The 22267-nt window shown below is 41.9% G+C and overlaps 1 protein-coding gene across 20 annotated transcripts in view; it reads left to right on the forward strand.

Moving 5' to 3' along the window:
• EMCN (endomucin) overlaps positions 1 to 22267 on the forward strand; it is a 184628-nt gene that overhangs the window by 33862 nt on the left and 128499 nt on the right. For 13 of the 20 annotated variants that reach the window (XM_039542608.1, XM_039542613.1, XM_039542610.1 and 10 more), the window contains exons 1-2: positions 16250 to 16522; positions 20515 to 20594. In XM_039542608.1, coding sequence (XP_039398542.1) covers positions 20589 to 20594 — 6 coding nt within the window. In that variant the 5' untranslated portion in view covers positions 16250 to 16522; positions 20515 to 20588. Of the gene's footprint in view, positions 1 to 16092; positions 16117 to 16249; positions 16523 to 18072; positions 18155 to 20514; positions 20595 to 22267 lie in introns of those variants that run through there. The other 7 variants (XM_039542609.1, XM_039542622.1, XM_039542625.1 and 4 more) reach the window with 5 other exon arrangements.

The raw sequence follows: 22267 nt of genomic DNA on the forward strand, positions 1-22267 counted from the left end.
CGTTCCTGTCCTTGGTTTGTTCATCCATTAAGCCCAGCCTGGTCATGTCCCTGTGTACATTGTCCTGCTATTAATCACTTAAGATCAATATTTTCTGCAATTTTAGCCATTATCTTAATGTCAGTGAGATCTATCTAGATCTGTCACACACTGCTGGTATTTTAATTTCATTTTGACGACATGTTTACTGTGTTAATGTCTTAATCAAAACTGGATATGTTTATAATAGTTAATGTAGTTTAGATTAACTGCATAATTCTGCATTGCAGTGAGGAAGCCACCGAACGGACCATAATTCTTAATCAATGGGGCTATAATTCTTAATATCCAATTAAGTTCTAAAATGCTCTTGGTCATGTTGCTAAAGGTTACATGACTGTACTATAAATTGTCTCAGCTACCTAATGCAGAATCCATTTCCATACAGTCCAAGGGAACAATTGCTTCATATGTACAGTTATCTAAAGCAGATACTCTTTCACTCTTCTGCTGCCATTTGCTTGCTCCCCTGGATATATGATGAACTTCTATCCCTCCTCAGTGAAAACAAATTTCTAAAACTCTACTGCTTAAGCCCTTTCTTGTTACATATACATAGATGTAAAATGAAAAGGAAGTCAGAGATTACAGCCTCTTTGTTCTCTCTCTACTTCTGACCATTCCTTCTGCATCCTCTTTAGCAGCCCCTCCTCTCCCCACTGTGCTTTCTTCTGGATACCCTCCAGGATCCTGTTCTCTCTCTACATCGTACTTTTGGATGACTTCATCCACTTGCATGGGTATAACTATCGCGTCTACTCTGACTTTCAACTCCAGACCTGTATCTCACAGTTCAGCCTCACTTTTTCTCATTTTTTTATCTCTTTATGAATCGCTTCCTGTCACCTCACATTCTACAAGGCCAAAATTGAGCTCATAATTTCCCCTTCCATTAACACTCATTATTGCTCTTGATAACACTAACTTGATAACTCCCTGCAATCCAAGCCTGTGACCTGAGACTCATTTTGACTTCTCCTTTTCCTGCTTCCCCCACATCCTGTCTTTTTTTTTTCATAGCAACTCAAAAATTTTATCTCTCTCCTGTTAAGCTGCTTTATCTACCTAATAATCTCCTGGTGCCACTGCTGCAATCTCCTCCTCTTTGGACATTCACATTGAACCTCTATAGTCTGTCTAAATCTTCTTCCTTGCTACTTCCTGTTCAGGGCTGGTGACTTTTATAGCCTTCTTTCAATATTCATGATAGTGTGCCTGGCTGTTGTGCAGATTGGTCTCTTGAAGGTCTACTGCTATCCTTACCATGTACTGAGTCTTTGGCTTCTCCCTTTGTTGCCTTCCATCCATGATCATTATAGAGTCATCCTATTAATATAAGTCTTGAGTCTCTGCTGAACATATCCATACCAATGTAGTCCAGCCTCCCTTAATTTATTTTCAATTGGAGCAACCTGCATTAGGCCCCTCACAACCTCATTTTGTTTCCTCTCACAGAGTGATGAACAATTTGACCATCTCAACATCTTCATCTCTGTGGTGGAGAGCTTACGGCTTTCTTTCTATGTGCCCAGCCAAGTCTCTGTTCCATACATTAGAATGGGTCAAATTATGGCATATTTTTATCACAGAGAACTGGGGTCAGCTCCTGCCATTTGCACCAAACAACATTGGCATGATGCCAGCCATCACTTGGGAGGGCAGTATTCTCAGCCAACATTTAAATTATTTCATTCATATACATTCTCTCCTTGTAATATCCTTTATGGTGAGTACTCTTCTCTGTTATCATAGCCTCAGTCTTATCAACATTCATTTTAAGTCTCACCTGCTCAAAACTGTGTTGTCACTGTTGAGAATTGGTGGGCAGGGTCTCTCAATCTTTTGTAAATATCACTAAATCATCAATGAACAGCAAGGTGGCTCCCTTCATATATTCTCATTTATCACAATCAAGACAACCACAAACAAAAAATGCAGGCCAATCTTTACTGGAAATTCTCTGTGGTAGCCCCATTTGGATTTGACTACAGTAAACACTTGATCATAAATATCTTGGATCAGACAAACATAGCCTTCTGGCCAGGGCCTGCTTTAGGAAGTGCGGGGCCCAATTTGAACAGTTTCGATGGGGCCCCGGCAGGGATGACTGAAAAAAAACAAAAAAACACGTGGGGCTTGTACTCACCGGGCGGTACTCCGAGTCTTCGGTGGCGGGTCCTTCACTTACTCCAGGTTTTTGGCGGCACTGAAGGACCTGCCGCCGAAGACTCAGAGCGAGCAAAACACCCACCGTCGAAGTGCTGCCGAAGACCCGGAGCGCCGTCGGGTGAGTAAAAATTAAAAAGGCGCCTCTAGACAGGGAAGGGATTCTCACGGGGTGCGGGGCCCGATTCGGGGGAATTGGTGGAATAGGCCTAAAGCCGGCCCTGCTTCTGGCACACCTCTCTGTCACAAACACCACCACCACACAGTTGTACACCTTCTCCAAGCCCACAAAGACCAGGCCCAGTTGCAATCTTATTTCTCTCACCTTCACCATGAGGATTCATAGAGCAAATATACCATCAATTGTACTTATTCCCAGATAAATCCAAACTGACCCTGCCAAATTTCAACACGTCCATGCATATACTTTTCAATCATTTTCTCCCATGTGTTCATAGCATGTGATGTTGTCTTAACTGAGTGATAATTAGTACAGTGTAATATCTCCTGTATGTTTAAAAATGAGCACCACAAAGCTTTTATGCTGTTTGCCCAGCATTTTCTGCTTTCTTAAGAATATCATTAACATATACTTGAGTCTGTCTAAAATACTCCTGCAAAAATCATCTTGTTTTGTTCTTGACATCTTCTTCAAAGCCATGCACCATTTTTTATAATGTTTTTCAGTTTAGGAAATATTCTAATCAGCCCTATTGAGCCTGGAATATAATACAGTACTACAAATCACCAGTATTTTAAGCATTAATACAGTAGTCTGTAAAATAACTGATTGGGCTGTTCAAGATAATAGATCAAATCCTATTTGCCTTATTCTCGCAAAGCTTCCCCTGACTTAAGGCTCCTAAAGATGCAGAAAGGAACCTAATGGTGTTTACAAAGCCCCTAAGTGAATTAGGCACCTCACTTCATTTCTGTGTCATTCCCCCCCCGCCCCAGCTTCCCTGCATCTCCAGGGTGAGGGTTCCCCTTTTAAGGAGGTCACGGGGCACACACTGCTATGTGTGCCCCTGAGAGGGTTGCACTGATGGAACTGTGGTGTCAAGGAGGGGACTAGAATTGTTTCAGAGGCAAAGGGCTTTCACACAGATAGCCTTGTGGGTTGTATGGTGCTATGTAAGTAGAAGTAATAATAGACTTCAGATAATCTGAAGAAATCTAGTGAGCTGCAATTCTATGACCAGCTCAGACGGCATTAAAAGGTAATTTCCTGACAATTGTATGTATTTTTTAAAAGTATCTTTTCTTGAGCAAGTGGATGTATTGGGTGGATAAATTTCTTGCCAGATGATTATTTTTTTTGTACCACTTGCTATAGATACTTAGCTGCAACAAGATCCAAGGAAGCCTTTTAACAGCCTAAAATTTTCTACTGCCTTGTTTCCTGCACCCCCAAATAAAAGGCTATAAAAACGCTCTCGTTTTTCTCTGCCTGTAGCAAATGGAAGAATACTCTTTACTGAAAGGGACTGTGATCCTCTCTGCCAAGATTGCTACTCTCAGACTTTGACTGTGAATTGAATAATGAAAGATCTATGCACTGGATCCCTGTTGTTGGCACTGCTGAATTCTGTATGTTTAATAGTAATTTAATCACATAAAGATGACTTTTTCTACACTCAACTTTAAAAAAATTAGGAAAAAGTGTGGAAGAGATGACCTGCTCTTGCTTCTGGTGAAATTAACAGCAGCTCTGCCATTGATTTCAATGGAAACAGCCTTCATACTATATTTTGTAGACAGCAGGGATTTTTTAAAAATCAATTTCTAAGAAATAAATCAATATGAGCTCCATTTCCAAGTCTACAAACTGACTAATCAAAAATTGATCTACTGTACATGTACAAAGGAAGAGATAAAGGACCATATAGACTCCAGATTTGCAAAGTTATCATTCATATAAAACAATTAGAACTATTAATCATCTTTTCAGGAGCCTTCATTTCTAATGATGGAGTCAAGCTAATAGCTCATGTTATCATGAAGACCTATTTGCCTTAAACCGTAGTCTTGAGTCCTTTTCCCAGTCAGAAAGCTTGATGGGTTAGCAATGACAGGTTATTAATACTTACGATGACTTCAAGTACAATATCAGATTTGTTGCTTGGCTTGGGGTTTGTCTAGACAGGTTGTTTTATTAGGTAACAGATGGTTTGGAAATTGTTTGCTGTGATAGAGCTAACTGACTGGAATTTGAATTCTCTGTTCCAAATTAAAGAGGAGTGGGGTGGGGAATGGAGGAGAGAAACTCCTACATTCTCTTCTCAGATTGAAAATTTGTGTGTGTATATATATATTTTAATCCCAGGAAATGAGTTTGATGGTGGAGATGGGAGATTCTTAATCAACTCCAGTCAATTACAGAATGAATTTCCCTAACATAGCATTAATGCCACTATTAGGAAAGAGGATTTACAGTCTTTCAGAGTTGAATTTTTTAAAATTATGCCCTAGAAAGATGAAATAATCAAACAGAAGGGCTTATTAACATAGCACACAGATTTCATTGATTAAGATTCTGAATCAGTTAATTGCATCTAGTCAGTTTATTCAGTGTTGGATAGGCATGAGTTATGTAGACAGCTTGAAATTATGAGTCTCTTGGTCTGAACCCAGGTAAAAGTCTTCATGGGGGTGAGAGGGTAAAGATTGCTTTGCAGTGATTCTGGATTTCTATTTGGCAATTTTTTGTTATAGGCCAAACTTCTCAAACTTAAGTGACTTATTTTCAAGGGAGACAGTACCTCTCATCCCCTTCACTAGGATCTACAGGTGGTCAATATGGACCTAAGTTTGAATATAGCTTATTAATGTTTTACTTCTATGTTTCTGATATAAATGTCTCCCACAGATGCCCTAGTAAATGAAACACTAAACAATTAAAATTAATGAAATGATGCATGTTCTCTAAAGAGACATTGAGCTTTTGTTCTTATTTGTACAGGAACTAAACACAGTGTTTCCGAGAAGAAGATGGACCCATCTGCACCTTGAAGTATTTCAGATTTTATCCCATGAGCCAAAGCATGTGCTAATAAAAAACCAAAACAACCACCATTTAACATTGACAGGCCAGATTTCCAGCTAGTACACACTAGCATAGCTTGGCTCAGTATTTTAAAATACAGCTTTAGGGCTAGATGATGCCCCTGGCTATCCATATAATCATGAGTAGCAGTATGGGGATGAGGGAAGAGCAGAGTATGGGGATGAGATAAATGAGGAGTGGGTGGGCAAAGCCTGGAAGCCTTGGCTTTGCTCCACCCCGCCTCCATGTGCGGGCAAAGTGAGTTTAAGGGGAGGGGTAGCAAGTTGCACTAGGAAAGGTGCCTGTATTGATTCCCCTCTTGAGAAAGGGAAGAAGAGGGACAGGATTGTCACTCAGTCACAGTGTGAGCCCTGCTCTGCTTTTGGGACAGCATAACTCCATACTGCCCCTTACTCAGAATATGTTGTAAGGAGACAGCCTGGCCCTTTAGGAGCAGCACATGCAGTTGTGGTCATCCCCAAGCATATTCAATGCCGTGTTATATAATGTCAAATTCAGTCCCTCTCCATGTATGCCTCACAAATGGGCAAAATCTAGCAGCTTTTACAGCCTTATTTTACACCTGTGTTGTGGCCGGCCAGCCATTGGCTCCCACATAGGTGCCCTCACAGATTACTTCTGCTAGCACCTCAGTTTAGATTATGCTAGGTTTCAAGTGAATGAGGTGAGGCCGCCTCCCTGATCCTTAAATTCCAAGACACGGTACCTCAGTGAGGAGGACCCATGGACCAAACCCTCAGCTGGTGTAAGTTGGTGTAGTTTCATTGACTAACTCAGGACAGCTCCCTTGCAGCAGATGAAGATCTAGCATGGGTTTTGGAGGAGTCAGGATTGGGGCACATCACATATACTGTTTTTTCTCATCCTCTTGACTTCTTTTCTGGCATAAGTTCCAGCTAGAACTTAGCCTTATAGTCTTAGGACTGAACCATTCTACCTGCTTTTAGGTGAGAAGGGGATAAATTGTATGCAATTTCCCACCACAACCGGCTGCTAGGTGCATCAGGATTGTGGGCGGGGGGAGGAGGGGAAGAAGTCTAAGTTCCATCATTCACCCGTGATGTTACACTCCATATTCTTTATGAAAATATGCTTATGATATGGATATAACAAAACTGAGATATACTTTATGCTAGATGGCTCATGTAAGGTATCACTGGAAAGGTTATGATTTACTGAATGTGATTATCCAATTTGCATGTGTGACTGGTTGGATCACAGAACCCCCTTTGGAAGCTGCCACCTGATGTGCCAAGACTACCTCTGCCCCCGCTTTCCTGCCCTGTCAGCTTAGGACTTCAGTGCCCTGCCTGGTTTGAGCCAGACTCGCTACACTGCTGCAAACCCAGACCCAGGTCTGAACCACGTCCCCTAAGAGCTCTAGGCTTACCTGAAAGCAGCTAACAGAAGTGTTCTTGTCTTTAACACTCAGATGCCCAACTCCCAATGGGGTCTAAACCCAAATAAATCTGTTTTACCCTGTATAAAGCTTATATAGGGTAAACTTATACAGGGTAAACTCATAAATTGCTTGCCCTCTATAACACTAATAGAGGGATATGTACGGCTGTTTGCCCACCCAGGTATTAAGACATTCTCTGAGTTAGTTAATAAGTAAAAAGTGATTTTATTAAATACAGAAAGTAGGATTTAAGTGGTTCCAAGTAGTGACAGACAGAACAAAGTGAATTACCAAGTAAAATAAAATAAAACACGCAAATCTAAACCTAATACAATAATATAACTGAATACAGGTAAAATCTCACCCTTAGAGATGTTTCAATAAGTTTTTTTTCTCAGACTGGACACCTTCCAGGCCTAGGCACAATCCTTTCCCTGGTATAGCTCTTGTTCCAGCTCAGGTGGTAGCTAGAGGATTCTTCATGATGGCTCCCCTTTGTTCTGTTCCACCCACTTATATATCTTTTGCATAAGGCAGGAATCCTTTGTCCCTCTGGGTTCCCACCCGTCCTCACTGGAAAAGCACCAGGTTAAAGATGGATTCCAGTTCAAGTGACATGATCACATGTCATTGTAAGACCACAAGCATTCATTCCTCCCAGCCTGACTCACAGGAAGGCTTGCCTCTAAACAGAGCCATCCACAGTCAGTTGTCCTGGTTGATGGAAGCCATCGAGATTCCAAACCACTATTAATTGCCCACACTTTGCATAATTACAATAGGCCTTCAGAGTTATATTTCATATGTCTAGTTTTAGATACGAGTGATACATTTATAGAAATAGGATAAACACAATCAGTAGATTATAAGCTTTGTAAGAATACCTTACAAAAGACATTTTGCATGAAGCATATTCCAGTTACATTATATTCACTCATTCGCATATTTTTATAAAATCATATAGATATGATTGTATCATTTCTGTATCTGAAATTAGGAAATTTGACCATGTATCTATATTTCAAATGTGCTACTGTGGGTGTCACCCACAACCAGCCCTTCAGGTACAACAATGAGAAAGCCGGACAGTACGGATGGCTCATTAGGAAGGGCAATGGACTGTAAAATAACTTAGTCTTCCTGTGGATGCTCCAGACAGCCTAAGAGTAATGGCTGCCGTAGCCCTGCAGAAACATGGATCTGAGTCACCTGATACTGGACTCACCTCTTGGAATGCCAGTGTTTTTCCACTGGAAGACAAAGGGTTCCCGCCATACAGGACAATATTGCGATACACAAAAATAAATTAATTCATGGGCAAGAGTTAAGGTGGTGATTTTTGTAAAGAAATGTACCTTTCTCTATAATAAGAAAATAACCTAAGGAACATGGGTACCAAACTCCCATAGCTCCTTTGGAACTCTCAGCAATATATTTATCACGTGGGCAATGTAAAATTTAAAATGTTATTAATTATTCATTTCATTGCTTGTAAGTGCTTGGATTTTGTACGTAAGTGGTGTGCTACATTGCTGGTTTTTTATTTTTTTTTGTAACTTAGCAACCTTAAGTAGGTTATTAAATAAAGCTTTTTTATTTTAAATTAATATAAAGTAGCAGGTGACTGTCCCCTTAAGGAAGTAGGGACTGGGGATCTGTCAACAGCTGTTCTATGGTGTCCATTAAGATGACTGGGACTTCTAGCATAGATGAAGACAGGGCCGGCTTTAGCAAGTGCGGGGCCTGATTCGAACAGTTTCAACGGGGCCCAGCAGGGATGACTGAAAAAAAAAACCACACATAAAAAAACACGTGGGGCTTGTACTCACCGGGCGGTGCTCCTAGTCTTCGGAGGCGGGTCCTTCACTCGCTCTGGGTCTTCGACGGCACTGGAGGACCTGCCACTGAAGTGCTGCCGAAGACCTGGAGCGAGTGAAGGACCTGCCGCCGAAGTGCTGCCGAAGACCCGGAGCGCCACCGGGTGAGTAAAAATTAAAAAGGAGCCTCTAGCCAAGGAAGGGATTCTCGGCCACTTGCCCCCCCCCCCCGACGGCCCTGCCACTGGGCATGGGGCCCTCTTAGGCGCAGGGCCCGATTCGGGGGAATTGGTGGAATTGGCCTAAAGCCGGCCCTGGATGAAGATATATGGAAGGGCAAAAGCAGGTGTTGGGGAAGAGGAAGATGATCTCAGGGGAATAGTTAATGTCAGGGGGAAGCCCTGGTTGTTGTTGCTTTGAGGGCTTGGTACCAGGAGCCTTGGTAAAGTGAGCAGAGCAAAGCTCCCCTCTCTCCCAGCCAGCTGAGATATACTCTGGGCAAGACGACGATATCTAGTCTGTCTCCTCCCTCAGAACAGGATAGACAACAGCAGGGAAAGGCCAGCTACCCTCTCCCAGCCCCCAGGAGGAGATCTGTGGGACTTGTGAGCAGAGGAGAAGGCTGACTGAACCAATGCAGACATCAGAAAGGGCACTGGGGCCGGGGGGGGAGGGGGGAGGACTCCTGAATGAAGAAGTATGGGTCCAAAGGCCTTAAAAGTCTGTATTTGAAAAAAGACTAAATTCCCCCCCATTAACGGGGAAATACTCTGGCCTGGGAGTAAGTCATTACCAAGGAGGGAACTGAGCCTAGAGGGCACCCTGTGATGGCATCCATTCACTAAAATCATTAAAAAAATTGTGTGTGCGCATACAGAAATGTGTCAGTAACACACATGCTGACTAGAGCTGTTTGAATATTATTCACTGAATAATGTATATCCAATTAGATCTTTTGCTAACTTTAGGTGAAATTCACCCCTATATTGAGGGTACCAGATTAATCAAGTCTTCAAAATGGGACTTAGGTGGGGCATGGGGCTGCACTGGTCCTCTGGACAGACAGGAGTCCATGTATTTTTATTTGCAGAGTTCAGCCAGTTCTGTGGCTGGGTGACTACTGCTCATCAAATAACTTATTCAATGTCTATCAGCAAATAAATTACTTTTCAAATGACTTTCATGTCAGAGCTAAAGCTGGTCAAACAATGCAGGAAGTATGCAGCTGATGAAGGAGTTTAAGGTTTATCACTCAATAATACAGTGGTATCAGGATGTCTGGAATTAATACTGGTAACTTATTTAGTGCACTTCCCCAGTTATAGTAAATCCTCTTTTCTGTACACTAGAAGCTAATGCCTGGTGATAGTTACACATTGCCATAGAAACTAGGACAGATTCATCTGTAAATCAAAGGTTATAAAACAAAATTTGTCATTATAGATTGAAGTTGCCCCAAACCCATTTCCTTACAAAACATCCCATTATTTTGACTCAAGCACGTCTTTGTGTGTGTCAACATGGTTTCTGTTGATTTAAGGAGGAGTCACCTCAAAGTTTTGTACGAGATAACTCACTGGTTTTGTGTGTTTGCAGTTTGCAAATGCTAGAGTGACAGCACAAGCTCTCTGTGGGATAGTTGTAAGCCAGCGCATTGATGACTCATTGTATATGATGTTGTTTCACACTATAGTTGTTTGCTCTACATACTGTACATATGTGCAAGTCAATAAAATAAAATTCAAATGTGAATACAGCATGGGAACAGCTATATTTGTGCAGTATATTTCACAACCAAATTCACAGGGATTTGGACAATTTTTTGTCAGAGGGTGAAGTTCACCGTTCTTCAGAGGACAAAAAATTTAATGTAACATAGGACTTAGGTGGAACCTAACGGTACATCTACACTGCATTTTGAAAGCTGCTACAGCAAGTCTCAGCAGCTCGTGGTATTCATGCTCTGACACTAAAAACAACTGCATGAACATTTGGGCTTGGCTCTGAAGCCTAGATGGAGGCTGGGCTGAGTATCAATGTTTACACTGCTGTTTGTAGCATGAGCCCAAGTCTGTAGACCTAGTCCTTGAGACTCGCTGCAGCAGGTTTTTAAAATGCAGTGTGGACATACAGAGTGGTGCATAGGCTGTGTGTTGACCTTCTGAAGGGGGCAAAGTTCATGCGGAGTGTGGAGCCAGTGTTCTGAAGGTTTCTGATGTTGTAAGCTTTTGGGGGGCACGGATTGTCTCTTTATTCTGGGTTTGTTTAGCACCTAGCACAATGGGGTGATGGTTCATGACTGGGGGCTCCTAAGTGTTACCACAATACAAGCAAATATATAATAAAATAATAATAATTAGGGTGACCTTAGGTGCTTCCCATCAGCAGGAAAGCGGAGAAATGTCCTGCTGGCAGGCAGTGCTACCTTTAGAGCTGACCCCCTGGGCGGTGCAGAGCTCAGAAGGTCAGCCCCAGCCAGAGGCGAAGTGCAGCTCTGGCAAGTCCTGTGCAGGGGGGACAGGGTGGCTCGGGCAAACCCCAGACAGTCCTATTTTTGCTTTAAGAAATATAGCCACCCTCATAATAATGGACTTTGCTGCCAAAGGGTAGCTTGCTCTCCCCCCCCCACCCCCCGCCCTTTCTTCAGAGCTCAACTAGGGTGACCAGATGTCCCGATTTTATAGGGACAGTCCTGATTTTTGGGTCTTTTTCTTATATAGGCTCCTATTACCCCCCGCGCGCACACACACACACTCCCATCCCGATTTTTCATACTTGCTGTCTGGTCACCCTAAGCTCAACCCAAACTTGAATCACTGCATTTTGCAGTGGGAGGGATTAATTTGTTATGTTGCCACATTAAAAAACAACAACTGTGATTCTGTAAATATCATTTAAAAACATATCTAGATTTGATTATACTCTGAAAGCTTCTCCTGGGAATAATTCCAGTCTGAGGCTAGTACAGTAATGGCGGTGTGACCCCCCCTCAGAAAGTTTGTCTCTTCCCGAAAGAAATAATAAGGATCTGAGATGTTATTTCTGTCCCTCTGATGTTCTTAACTGTTCCCTTAGGCCTCATCTGTTCTCACTAGGAAAAAAAAAATCCAATATTTTATTGATAGATTTCAAACCCTTAGGGACATTTTACTGAATATATAAAAGCAACTCCAACTATTGTTGCATACCCTCAGTGAACACAGGAGGGAAAAGGCATGGTCTGTCCAGGAAATATTTTCTCAAAATAACTGATTCTTTTTCAGCTAAACTAGGAAAAAAATCTGCACTCTTAAAACAAAAACAAAAAACCCCTCAGGCAATGAATTTATATTAAACATATGGCCTGATCCAAAGCCACGGAAGTCAATGGAAATCTTTAAAAGCAGCAAAGAGTCTTGTGGCACCTTATAGACTAACAGATGTTTGGGAGCATGAGCTTTCATGGGTGAATACCCACTTCGTCGGATGCATGAATGGAAATCTTTCCATTCACTTCAGTGGGCTTTGGATCAGGCGCATATAAATTCCCCTTTGTGTGAAGTACCAGACCATTTCAGACAATGCTGTCAACTCTTTGCCAGCAAGAGTCCTCACCAAGTCTTGGTCTTGCTCCTGTGCCCTGTAATGTGCACTGCAAGTAGGTTCATGTTAACCGAGTGTTCTGTGATGATCATTTGAACACCTTGGGGAACTAGGATGTCCGCTACAGCATCATGGCCTTGTTGGCCATGATCCACATCCTTTTGTTCAACTGAAAATCCCAATCCACTGTTCGTTAAGCTCCCTAAACAAGCATGCTCATATCACTTAGCCATATTACTCACTCCCCCAATCCCTTTTGTCTCTGAACTCCGGCTCCAGCTGTCAAGGCATAGGAATTTGGATCAGATGATAGAAGAAAGGTGGCACTCAAAACCTTGTACTCCAAATGAGAATGACTCTAGATTTGGTGGAACCACTCAGGCAGGGAGCTAAGCAGGAGTTAGGGAAAAGGAATTCATACAGGCAGGCCAGAGGATTACAGCACAGCCCCCTCTGTCCGCTCTTTCAGACTCTGGGTTGGAAAGGTGGCTGCTTCCTCTCTTTGCCACTTCCATACCAGTTTCTAACCATGGAGAACAAATTCAGTCTTGATAATAAACAGGTATAATGTGGCAAAGGAGTAATAGACAGCAGAGCTGAATGGGATCCTTCTTGTTTTTCAAAAAGCATTTCAGTTCACTTGTAACTTCCCTAAAGTGGACCATAGTGTCGTGTTGTATTGAAAAACTAATGAGGATTTTGAAAAGGCCTTGAAAAGAATGAGAACCTCCTACAAATCTTTGTCTTTTTTACTCAATAGTTGTGTCCTGCATATTTTTTAACTGTAATGTATCAGATCTCTAGTTCTGAGCATGTTATTTCTGAATTTCCTGGATTCTGTGGATTTAAACTTCAAACTTATTTAAAATGTAGAATTAATGGTCCTATTTTGCAATTAAGTAAACATATATTACACACACCCTCATAAATGAATACAGGTGCACACATTTCAGTGAAGATTTTAAACAAAATGAACATGCTACAGGTATCCATCCCACTTTGCAGTTAAATTCAATGCCTCTGATGGATTTCCCTAAACTGTTGCTAGGAGACCAAGATACTGTCTAACAAAGGACATATTGATAGATTCTTTTTGTAAAATTTTTCAATCTTGTTATGGTAAATGCTGTTTCACTTAAAATGGATGTCATGGGATCTATTAATACAGCTGTTGCGGTGGAGAAATTGTACATGTCAAGAGAAGGATGAAATTTTTCCATCATGAAGGCTGGGTTTTTTTAAATGATGATTTTCAGCCTGTTTAGTGCAGGGCTAGTATAATGAATGCATTACTCATTGGTATTTTTCCTCCTTCCTTGCCTCCATTATTTCTCCTTCTGGGAACACATTTAGCTTATTATTAAGGTTTCCATTACTCTTATGGGAAGCATTGATTCTTTCATTTACTTTAAAACAGAACAAATTATTCATGACTCCTGACATCATAGGATTTTGGCATGTGGGTAGCTCAATGCAATGGCAAATTAGGACAAACTGTTCCTTTAGAACCTCGAGTACCTCTAAATTAAACCCTAGACTGCATGGGAATCTACTTAGGAGGGGAAACTGAGCAACAACACTGCTGAGATACAAAGGTCCAGAGATGTGAATTTTCATTGAAAGAGTTGATTTCTTCAGGGTGATGAGTTTTTCTCCCTTTTGGGGGAGTAACAACAAACCAAAAACCACCCCAATAAAATAAAACACTTCTCTGGAGAGTAAGGTGAGCTAAAGCCTAGCAACTATGTTCAGATCTGGTCACTGTCACCCCAGTAGTTTATTATTCAATAGCACAATGAGCGTACTTGGCACTTTGCTTGTTTCCAGGGTCCCTGGCTCCAGGAGAGACCCTCTGTGCAGACTGCCCTAAGCCAAGCACCCCAGAGTTTTCAGGGTCTGCAGCTGTGGGGAATCCCCCATGCCAGGGCTTCCATGCTCCCTGTCACGTAGCCAGAAGCCTGGGAGCCTGGCTGTAGCCAAGCTTCTCAGTCTAGCTCTTAGCTACACATGAGGGAGTCTGGAAGCCCTGACCCTCAGCTTGAACTGGGCTCTCAGGAGTTCCAGGGTCCTGGAGCTGGGAGCCTGGAAACCCTGGGAGTCTTAGCTCTTACTGGGATCTGGTTCCTCAGCTGGGAACCTGGAAGCCAGGAGAATCCCAGCTTGGGCCAGGGCTTCCAGACTCCCTGTTGTGGAGCCAGGAGGGTCCTGGGAGACCTAGCAGCTGCTGACTGAAGTTGATCTTCAGTTTCGCTCAACAGGTGGAATGATCCCAGGAAACATATTGTGTTCTGAAACACCAGGTGTTGATGTTTCCAAAACGATGTTCTGGCAACTTCTGGTTTGTGAGAAATTTTAACAAAACTGGTTTTATTCTGATTCAACACAAAACCAAAATTTGAAATAGCAAAATTTCTCATGGGCTGGAGATGGCAAGTTTCAGCCAGCTCTGTGTGTGTAGCCACAAAGGTACTTGCTCCCCGTCCCAGTTAGATAATGCATATATCTTGCATGGGAGTTCAAAGCAAATGAATTCATGTATTGGAGAGAACATGGTTTGGGTGCCAGTCTGTAATAAGAACCTATGTCTGCAAATGACAGACACGGTTACTATATAAATCTCTCTCACACTCGTGTGCACACAACTGCACTAGAACCTCGGTTCTTCAAAACACAGGCATCTCCCACTTGCATTAAAGAAAAACTCCCATTGCTGCTAAACAACAGATTGCTTATCTTCTCAGTATTGTGGGTTACCCCAAAGAGGACAGTTTTATTTGCTCATAAATGGAAAGTCAGTATGTTACAACAGAGGATGTATGGGGGAGCAGTTTGGGTCTTCTTAAGGGAAAGGGGAAGGGGAAAAAGTGGCCACTGTGAGACAGAGAGTTTGGGGAGAGAAGGCGGGGGGGGGAAATAAAAGATTTTAAAAAACAGATTGTGAAGAAGAAGGGGCTTAGAGGAAAACAAATCAAATAAGATATGGAAAAAGGACTGACACATGGAAAGCAAGTGTGGGGAAGAGGAAAAACAACAGAGGAAATTAATAGAAGAGAAAAGGGAAAGAAAACATGGAAGAGGGAGGTTTCTTTTTTCCTTGTAACTGACTTTGTGTAAAGCGTGTGTGTGTGTGTGTGTGTGTGTGTGTGTGTGTGTGTTTAAAAAAAATGTGAAGCTACAATCAAATGGTGATTTGGGCTTGTCATTAAAAACCATCAGAAAGCCATGTAGAACTCTTCCCAGCTGTGAGCAATGCCATTTTTCTGCACCCCTTCTCTTTGGGCATTCTACTTGACCCATGTTTTCTTTTTTGAAAAAATGTAACAGGTATTTGCTACCCCCAGTGCTCCCAACCTCTAGCATTCATGTGCTTCACAGCTCCCACTGAGCTCCATGCTTTCTCCACCCCTGAACTTCAGACAGCTTCAAATGTTGTGATGGGCAGTCCTCCAAAGCCCCACAATGGGCCTGTACTCCCTGCAGATTACTTGCCCACTGTTGCTCTTGGGCTTGATCCAAAGCCCGCTGAAGCCAATGGGAATCTCTCCATTAATTGGAATGGAATGTGGGTCAGGTGCCTCTGTGTGGAGGCCACACACACAGAGTGGAATGCATGTCTATTAGGCGATTGTGTTGTTTTGATTTGTAATGGAAAAGTTCTGCTCACCAAAGAATTAATTTCAAAGAGGCCTGCACAAACAGCAGCAGTGAATCTGGATCTCTATCCCTTGGCAGGCATTTATAGCTGTTCAGTGAATTTCCTTCACCAAACTTGAATTAGAGCCCTTTAAGTCACTCAAATGTAGCTGAACTTGGTCTCTACTTCCTCAGGTTCAGCTGTTAAACAATTTAAAAAATATATTTTTTTGGTCCTTTGAAAGTTTCTGTACCACTGATCAAACAATGTTGCCACCTTCTTGATCGCTTTAGCATAGGGACAACTGTTAGCCATGTATTTCTTGAGCTTATGTGTTGGAAAGTCAAAGTGGGAAAGGCCATTTGATTGAAGTGGGTGCACAGAAGAAACTTGCAGCTGCAAGCACAAGGTACTGTCTCCTCTGATTGCCTTTGCAGTTGCAAGGAAAAGCCTCACTTCTCTAGTTCCCATTATCTGTCAACCACAGGCACTCACTTTCCCCAGCTGCACCAAATTTAATATTTTAAGCACCCGAATATAACTTTCAGCTGCCAGAAATAGCTTCAGACTTGCAAAGAATGTGAGGGAGAGGGAGGAGTCTTCACTGAGTCTGGCAGAATTAGCCACTGAATGAGTCTTCCACTAGCTACTGCTGATCTATCTAGAACTCCTCAGCTCATATAGTGCTATGCTCTTTCTTCCTCTCTGTTCCCCACTCTCTACACTTCATTCTACTAGGAACCATAATTCTCCAAAGACACAATGAAGCCAGGAGTAGCCAGAGAACCAAAGGATCCTAATCAGAGACCTCACAGGTATTTTTATGTTTTATCTTCTGTGAAATCCAACCACTCCGAATATGAATTTAGCTAAATAGTCCTGCTAAAGTGATCAGCAATTAAAATAGTAATAGTTTAAATGATGATCAATAACCTTCAGAGTTAGCATCCTACTGAGATTAATACAGTACACTCCCATTTATCCTAATTCCCTTTTCTTCAAAAATCCTAGTTATCTGAATCCACAGTGCATCTCCCAGGTAACCCTATGTTGGTTAATCATCCACTAATAGCTTCTTGATTAGCCTCTTGGCACCTGTAGAGTGTCAATCAACAGCTTTGTATTTGTATAGTAGGTCTGAATAGTTACCTGATGTCATGGAGACCTAATTTTTTCTTCAGTAAGTTTCTGTATTAGTGAAACTGCAGCTCCAATTAGCATGTCTGTTTATCCAGATGATTCATTATCCAAACATTTCTGATGTTCCCCAGGCCACTTGAATAAATGGGAGTGTGCTGTAGTAGCCATTTATAATACAGCTATCAGTGATGGCTCTGTGCAGACTGAAGGAGAAATCACTGCATCAAATAACCATGTGAGACCACAACTTTCAGTTTTTAAATAACAGCTTAAATTCTCAGAAATCCCCAGTGAGTTGCAAATATCACCTTGTCAGGCCAACTGCTGTATAGAGGTAGAGACTAACTTTATTGTAATCTCTGCTAAGTACTAGCACCATCTAGTGCACACTGTGTGAAATATGAAACATGGTCAGAGCTGCATTACTTTATCCACTTTAAAATACTGTTGGAGGGAGTTAGTTAACTGAGAAGAGAAATACTATACATTTGTGTTAGGGTCCTAGCTTACCCTGGTTTATAAATTGTAGTGGGTGAAAATCCCCAAACTGGTAGCTGGCTTGCCAAGTCATCATCTAGTGGTTAGAACATCCTATTATCAGATCCAGTATACTCCCCTCCCATTAAACCATTCATCTAGCTCTGTTGGGTGGCACATGGGTTCTGCCTTCTCTCATTCCCTCTCTGCCTCCTTACTTATGCGGGGCAGTACAGGTGCAGAATCCCTGATCTTGATCCCACGCCTGTGTCCAAGACTCAAATATTTTAAACTCACATTTCATACTCCGGCTCCCTGGCAGCAGGAGGTTCTGTGGTAATAGGAATCAGTATAGGATTTGTCTTTAGAAAATCAGAGGGAATTAACATAATAATCTCTTGTTTTCTTCAGAGAAGGATCTTGCAGAAAACAATAATACATTTATCAGAAGTCACTGCTGTAGCCATAAGACAATGACTTCTAAACAATAACTGCAAATGGCGCTTATTCCTGAGAGACATCCTATATTGTATCTTGGTGACCTCTGTGTAACCGATACTATTGTTCTCAGTTTGTGCTGTTGTTGTTCCCTGTGGCTGAGCTAAGTGCTAAAGCTTCAAACCTGCATATGTATATTCAGATATCTAAAGTTTCCTGTGCTCCCTTGTCTGTATCTATCCATTGTCTCTTGTGTTATGCTTAGCCCCATCCCAAAGAGTTTAAAATCTTTTTTGTTCTGTTTGTACAGCACCCAGCACAAGGGGGACCTGGTCCACAAGTGAGGCTTCTAGGCACTATAGCAATATAAATATTAAATGATATATGTACATGTGGATAATACAGGAAATTTTGTAATTCCGTAAATGTTTCTGCATGGGAACACTTTTTTTTAAATGGGGCAATGTGCAAGTACTTACACTCATGGAGTGCCCCTTCCCTTTTCTGTAATCTGCTGCAGTGATATGCTTTGATCAGGCAGACATACACCAGATCTTCAGCTGGTATGAATGGATGAAGCTCTGGAGCATCATTAATGTGGCAAGTGTTGTCTGTTTCCCCTGCTACTCTGAAAAGTTTGACTATAATGTAATGCCAATTTTTAGAAAGAGCTCCATAGGTGATCCTGGCACTTACAGATCAGTGCATCTAACTTCAGTACTGGGCAAACTGGTAGAAACTATAGTAAAGAACAGAATGATCATAGACTCACACTTTAAGGCCAGAAACTCACCCACCCCCTTCTATAATAGACCTGTAACCTCTGGCTGATTTACTGAATCATGATTTAAAGACTTCAAATTACAGAGTATCCACCATTTACTCAAGCTTAAACCAGCAAGTGACTCATGCCCATGCTGCAGAGAAGTAAAAAAAACCCCAATGGTCTCTGCCAGTCTGAGCTGGGGGAAAATTCCTTCCTGACCCCAAATATGACAGTCAGTTGAACCCTGAGCATGTCCACAAGACCCACCCCCTAGACACCTGAGAGAGAATTCTCTAAACTCAGAGCTTGGAGTTACTGTGGGTAGTTCTGTGAAAACTTTAGCTCAATGTGCAGTGGCAGTCAAAAAGGTTACGAATGGGAAAGGGATAGAAAACAAGACAAAAATTATGTCGCTATGTAAATCTATGCTGTTCCCACACCTTGAATACTGTGTCTTGATTGCCCGGTCTCAAAAAAGATATAGTGGAATTGTAAAAGATTCAGAGAAGGGCAGCAAAGATGATCACGGGTAAGGAATGGCTTTCATATGTGGAGAGACTAAAATGATTAGGGCTGTTCTGCTTGGAAAAGAGATGACTAAGGGGGAAATAAAAGAGGTCTATAACATCGTGAATGGGCGGGAAAAGCAAATAGAGAAGTGCTGTTCACCATTTCCTAACAATACAAAAACCAGGGGTCACCTGATGAAATTAATAGACAGCAGCTTTAATACAAACAAGAGGAAGTACTGTTTCCATATAACACACAATTAACCTGTGGAACTCATTGCTGTGGAACGTTGTGAAGACCAAAAGTATAATTGGGTTAAAAAAGAACTAGATGAGTGCTTAGAGGATAGGTCCATCAGTGGCTATTAGCCAAGATGGCCAGGGCTGAAACCCAATGCTTGGGGCGGGAGGGGACCCTAAATCTCTGACAGCCAGAAGCTAGGAGAGGATGACAGGGGTGGATCACTCCAACTGCTCTGTTATGTACACTCTTCCTGAAACTCTGGTACTGGTCACTGTTGGAAACAGGATACTGGGTTAGATGGAGATGCTGGTCTGACCCAGCATGGCAGTTCTTAGTTCCTATAAAATACTGGCTAGTAAATGAGAAAATCCCTCACATTTCTCTTCTGGCTCTCAAGAGGTCATCCATAGCAGGGTTTGTAAAGCCCTGGCACTGGCTCACTGGAACAGATTGGTCCATACTAGAGTGAGACTGAAGCCAGAACCCTATATCTGAACAAGCCTGAAACTTGAGTGACTTCAGAGCAGGATCCAAACTTAATGGCTGAGTCCTAATCTATACAGAATGTGAAAGAAAAATATCCTGTGACACAGAACTCATGGAGATAATCAGCAAATGAAGGAACTCGCTTACATTCAAAGGATCTTAAACATTTCATGTACACTAGGGCCATGAAAATATATTTTCACCTCAATTGTAATTGTTCAAAAAGTTATTCCAAGTGAAAGCCTTACATGATGTGCAAAATGAGAACAGTCAAAATGCAACAATCATTGCATCTTTTTCCTTCTCTGTGTGGATTTGAGTTACAGCAGCAGGACCTTTTGTTCTACAATATACATGCATTGTCGTGGTCTCTACGTGCTTCTGGCCTATATCAGGCACAGGGATTATTTGGTCCCATTTTGCAATGGTGTGTAAGGTATATATGTGGATGAGACCATAGTGGATCCTGCAGTTGGTGTGTTCAGAGTTGACATGGAGCAAGATGATCTCTAGGCTTTTACAATCCTGGGATACAGTACAGAATAGGTAGTGCAGGGTATCCAGACCATCATGGAGAGGTGGATGAAAGATGGTTCTCATGTCAGAGGTATGTGTTGTTAGAAAAAGGCTGGTTTTTGGGGGGTGGCTCTGATTTGGGGAGAGGAGGGCAGAGTTTATCAGACTGGGAGAGCTATTTAGGATAGGAAGGCCATGCCAGGGATGATTCTTCGCTTTCTTATATTGCAGACCACAGGAAGAGAAACCACTATAAGATTTCTTTCCTTTCTTTCCACCATGAGAAGAGGATCAAGAACTAAGGAATGAAGGTAGGTGGGCCTTCTAAGAGAGGGTAGTCCGCCTAGTGGCTCAGGTGGCTAGAAGATGTCTAAAGGAGAGAACTGGAGGCGTGACTTGAGCTCTGCCTATGCTGAAACTGGACTAGAAAAGATAAATAGAGCCAGACTGATGTTCCCACACGGTCAGCACTGGCTCTGGATCACATGCCAAGCATTGTCCAACTGGGCAAATGTGCAGCTGCTTAGCAGGGCATTCTGATCCCTGTAAAAATGTGGTTGTCACATGCCTCATGATTTTTATGATGACTAGAAGACATACAGTACATAGAATACTCAAGATTTTGGAACTGGCTGCTCTGAGAGGTGCTGAGATTCTAAGGGAAATTACTTGGGTATGTAGTAGGAATATTTAGAGTATATATACGGTAATAAACATAAACATGGGTGATTTATCTTTTTGCTCATACTCACAGGGCTGAACTCCACACCAAATTAGTGGTACGGAATAAATGTTTTCCTATTGCAGATTTTCAGACTTTTGGGGGAGGGATTTTTTTTGGTGGGGGAGGAAGGGTCATAGTGGTCTAATGGATAGGACACTGGCCTGTGGCTCAACAGACATAGGTTTGATTTCTGTCTCAACCACAGAGACCCTGTGTGACCTTGGTCCAGTCATTTACTCTGTCCGTGTGCCTCACTTCCCCACTGGGGTTGTGATAAGGATAAATTAATTTATCCATAACTGCGTGGCATTCAGATACTCTGGTGATGAGGGCCATATTGGCATCTAGATAGATTCCTCTGGAACATAGTAATATGTGGTCGTATTCATGATTGATTTTCTTCAGTAGCAATGGATGGGCTCATTCTTTCCTGACTTCAGTGTCTGTTTCCTTACAATTTACTGGCATGTTTTTTGTTTGTTTGTTTAGCTAGCTACTAAGAATAATTGCTGCTATCTGGGGTCTACTGGTGAGCCACTGGTGTTGCTTTTATTTTGTGGATCGTGGCAGCAGAACGATCTACTCCACTGAGTAGAGACGCTAATAATATAAGGGTGACATAACTTTCAGATAGACAATCAAAGGCAGTTGTTTTTATCTGATCTGCCATGAGAAAAGAAGACTTCCTTTAAAACAAATTAAAATGATAGCTTCCCAAAGGAAGTTGCACACATTTGTTTGTGTAAGCTAGAGAGATGTTTTTGTGAGTGAAAGTTCTTAAATTTGCATTAAGTGAATAGATTAAAATAAGGCAGTGGCATTTCTTAATGAAACAGTATGTGTTATAGCACATAAGCAAGGGATCTTCAGGTTCCTGCATATCTGGATAAGGATTGTCATTTATTTGCTTCTTAATCCACTGGACAATGTGACTATTTATGTCAATAATAAGCTAATTCTGCAGATGGCTATAAATATTTTGTGCCCAATTCATGCAGTGATTATTGCTATTTGTTTGTAAAGAGAACTTCCCAGGGTAAAAGGACTTAGACATGGGACATATAGGGAGAGAATCAATGCCAGTGTGGCTGAGTTAAAGGTGCTGTCACTGTTCTGGCAACCATATCTCACAACTTCTTTGTTTTGTGTCTGAGTCTTAACTCTATCGTATAGTCATATGGACATAGCAGTCGTATTTTAATACTAACAGACAGGAGATATTTATACATACAGAGAACATGAAAAGGTGGACGTATGCAT

Source organism: Mauremys reevesii, linkage group 5 (genome assembly GCF_016161935.1).
Source record: "Mauremys reevesii isolate NIE-2019 linkage group 5, ASM1616193v1, whole genome shotgun sequence".
NCBI lineage: Eukaryota > Metazoa > Chordata > Testudines > Geoemydidae > Mauremys > Mauremys reevesii.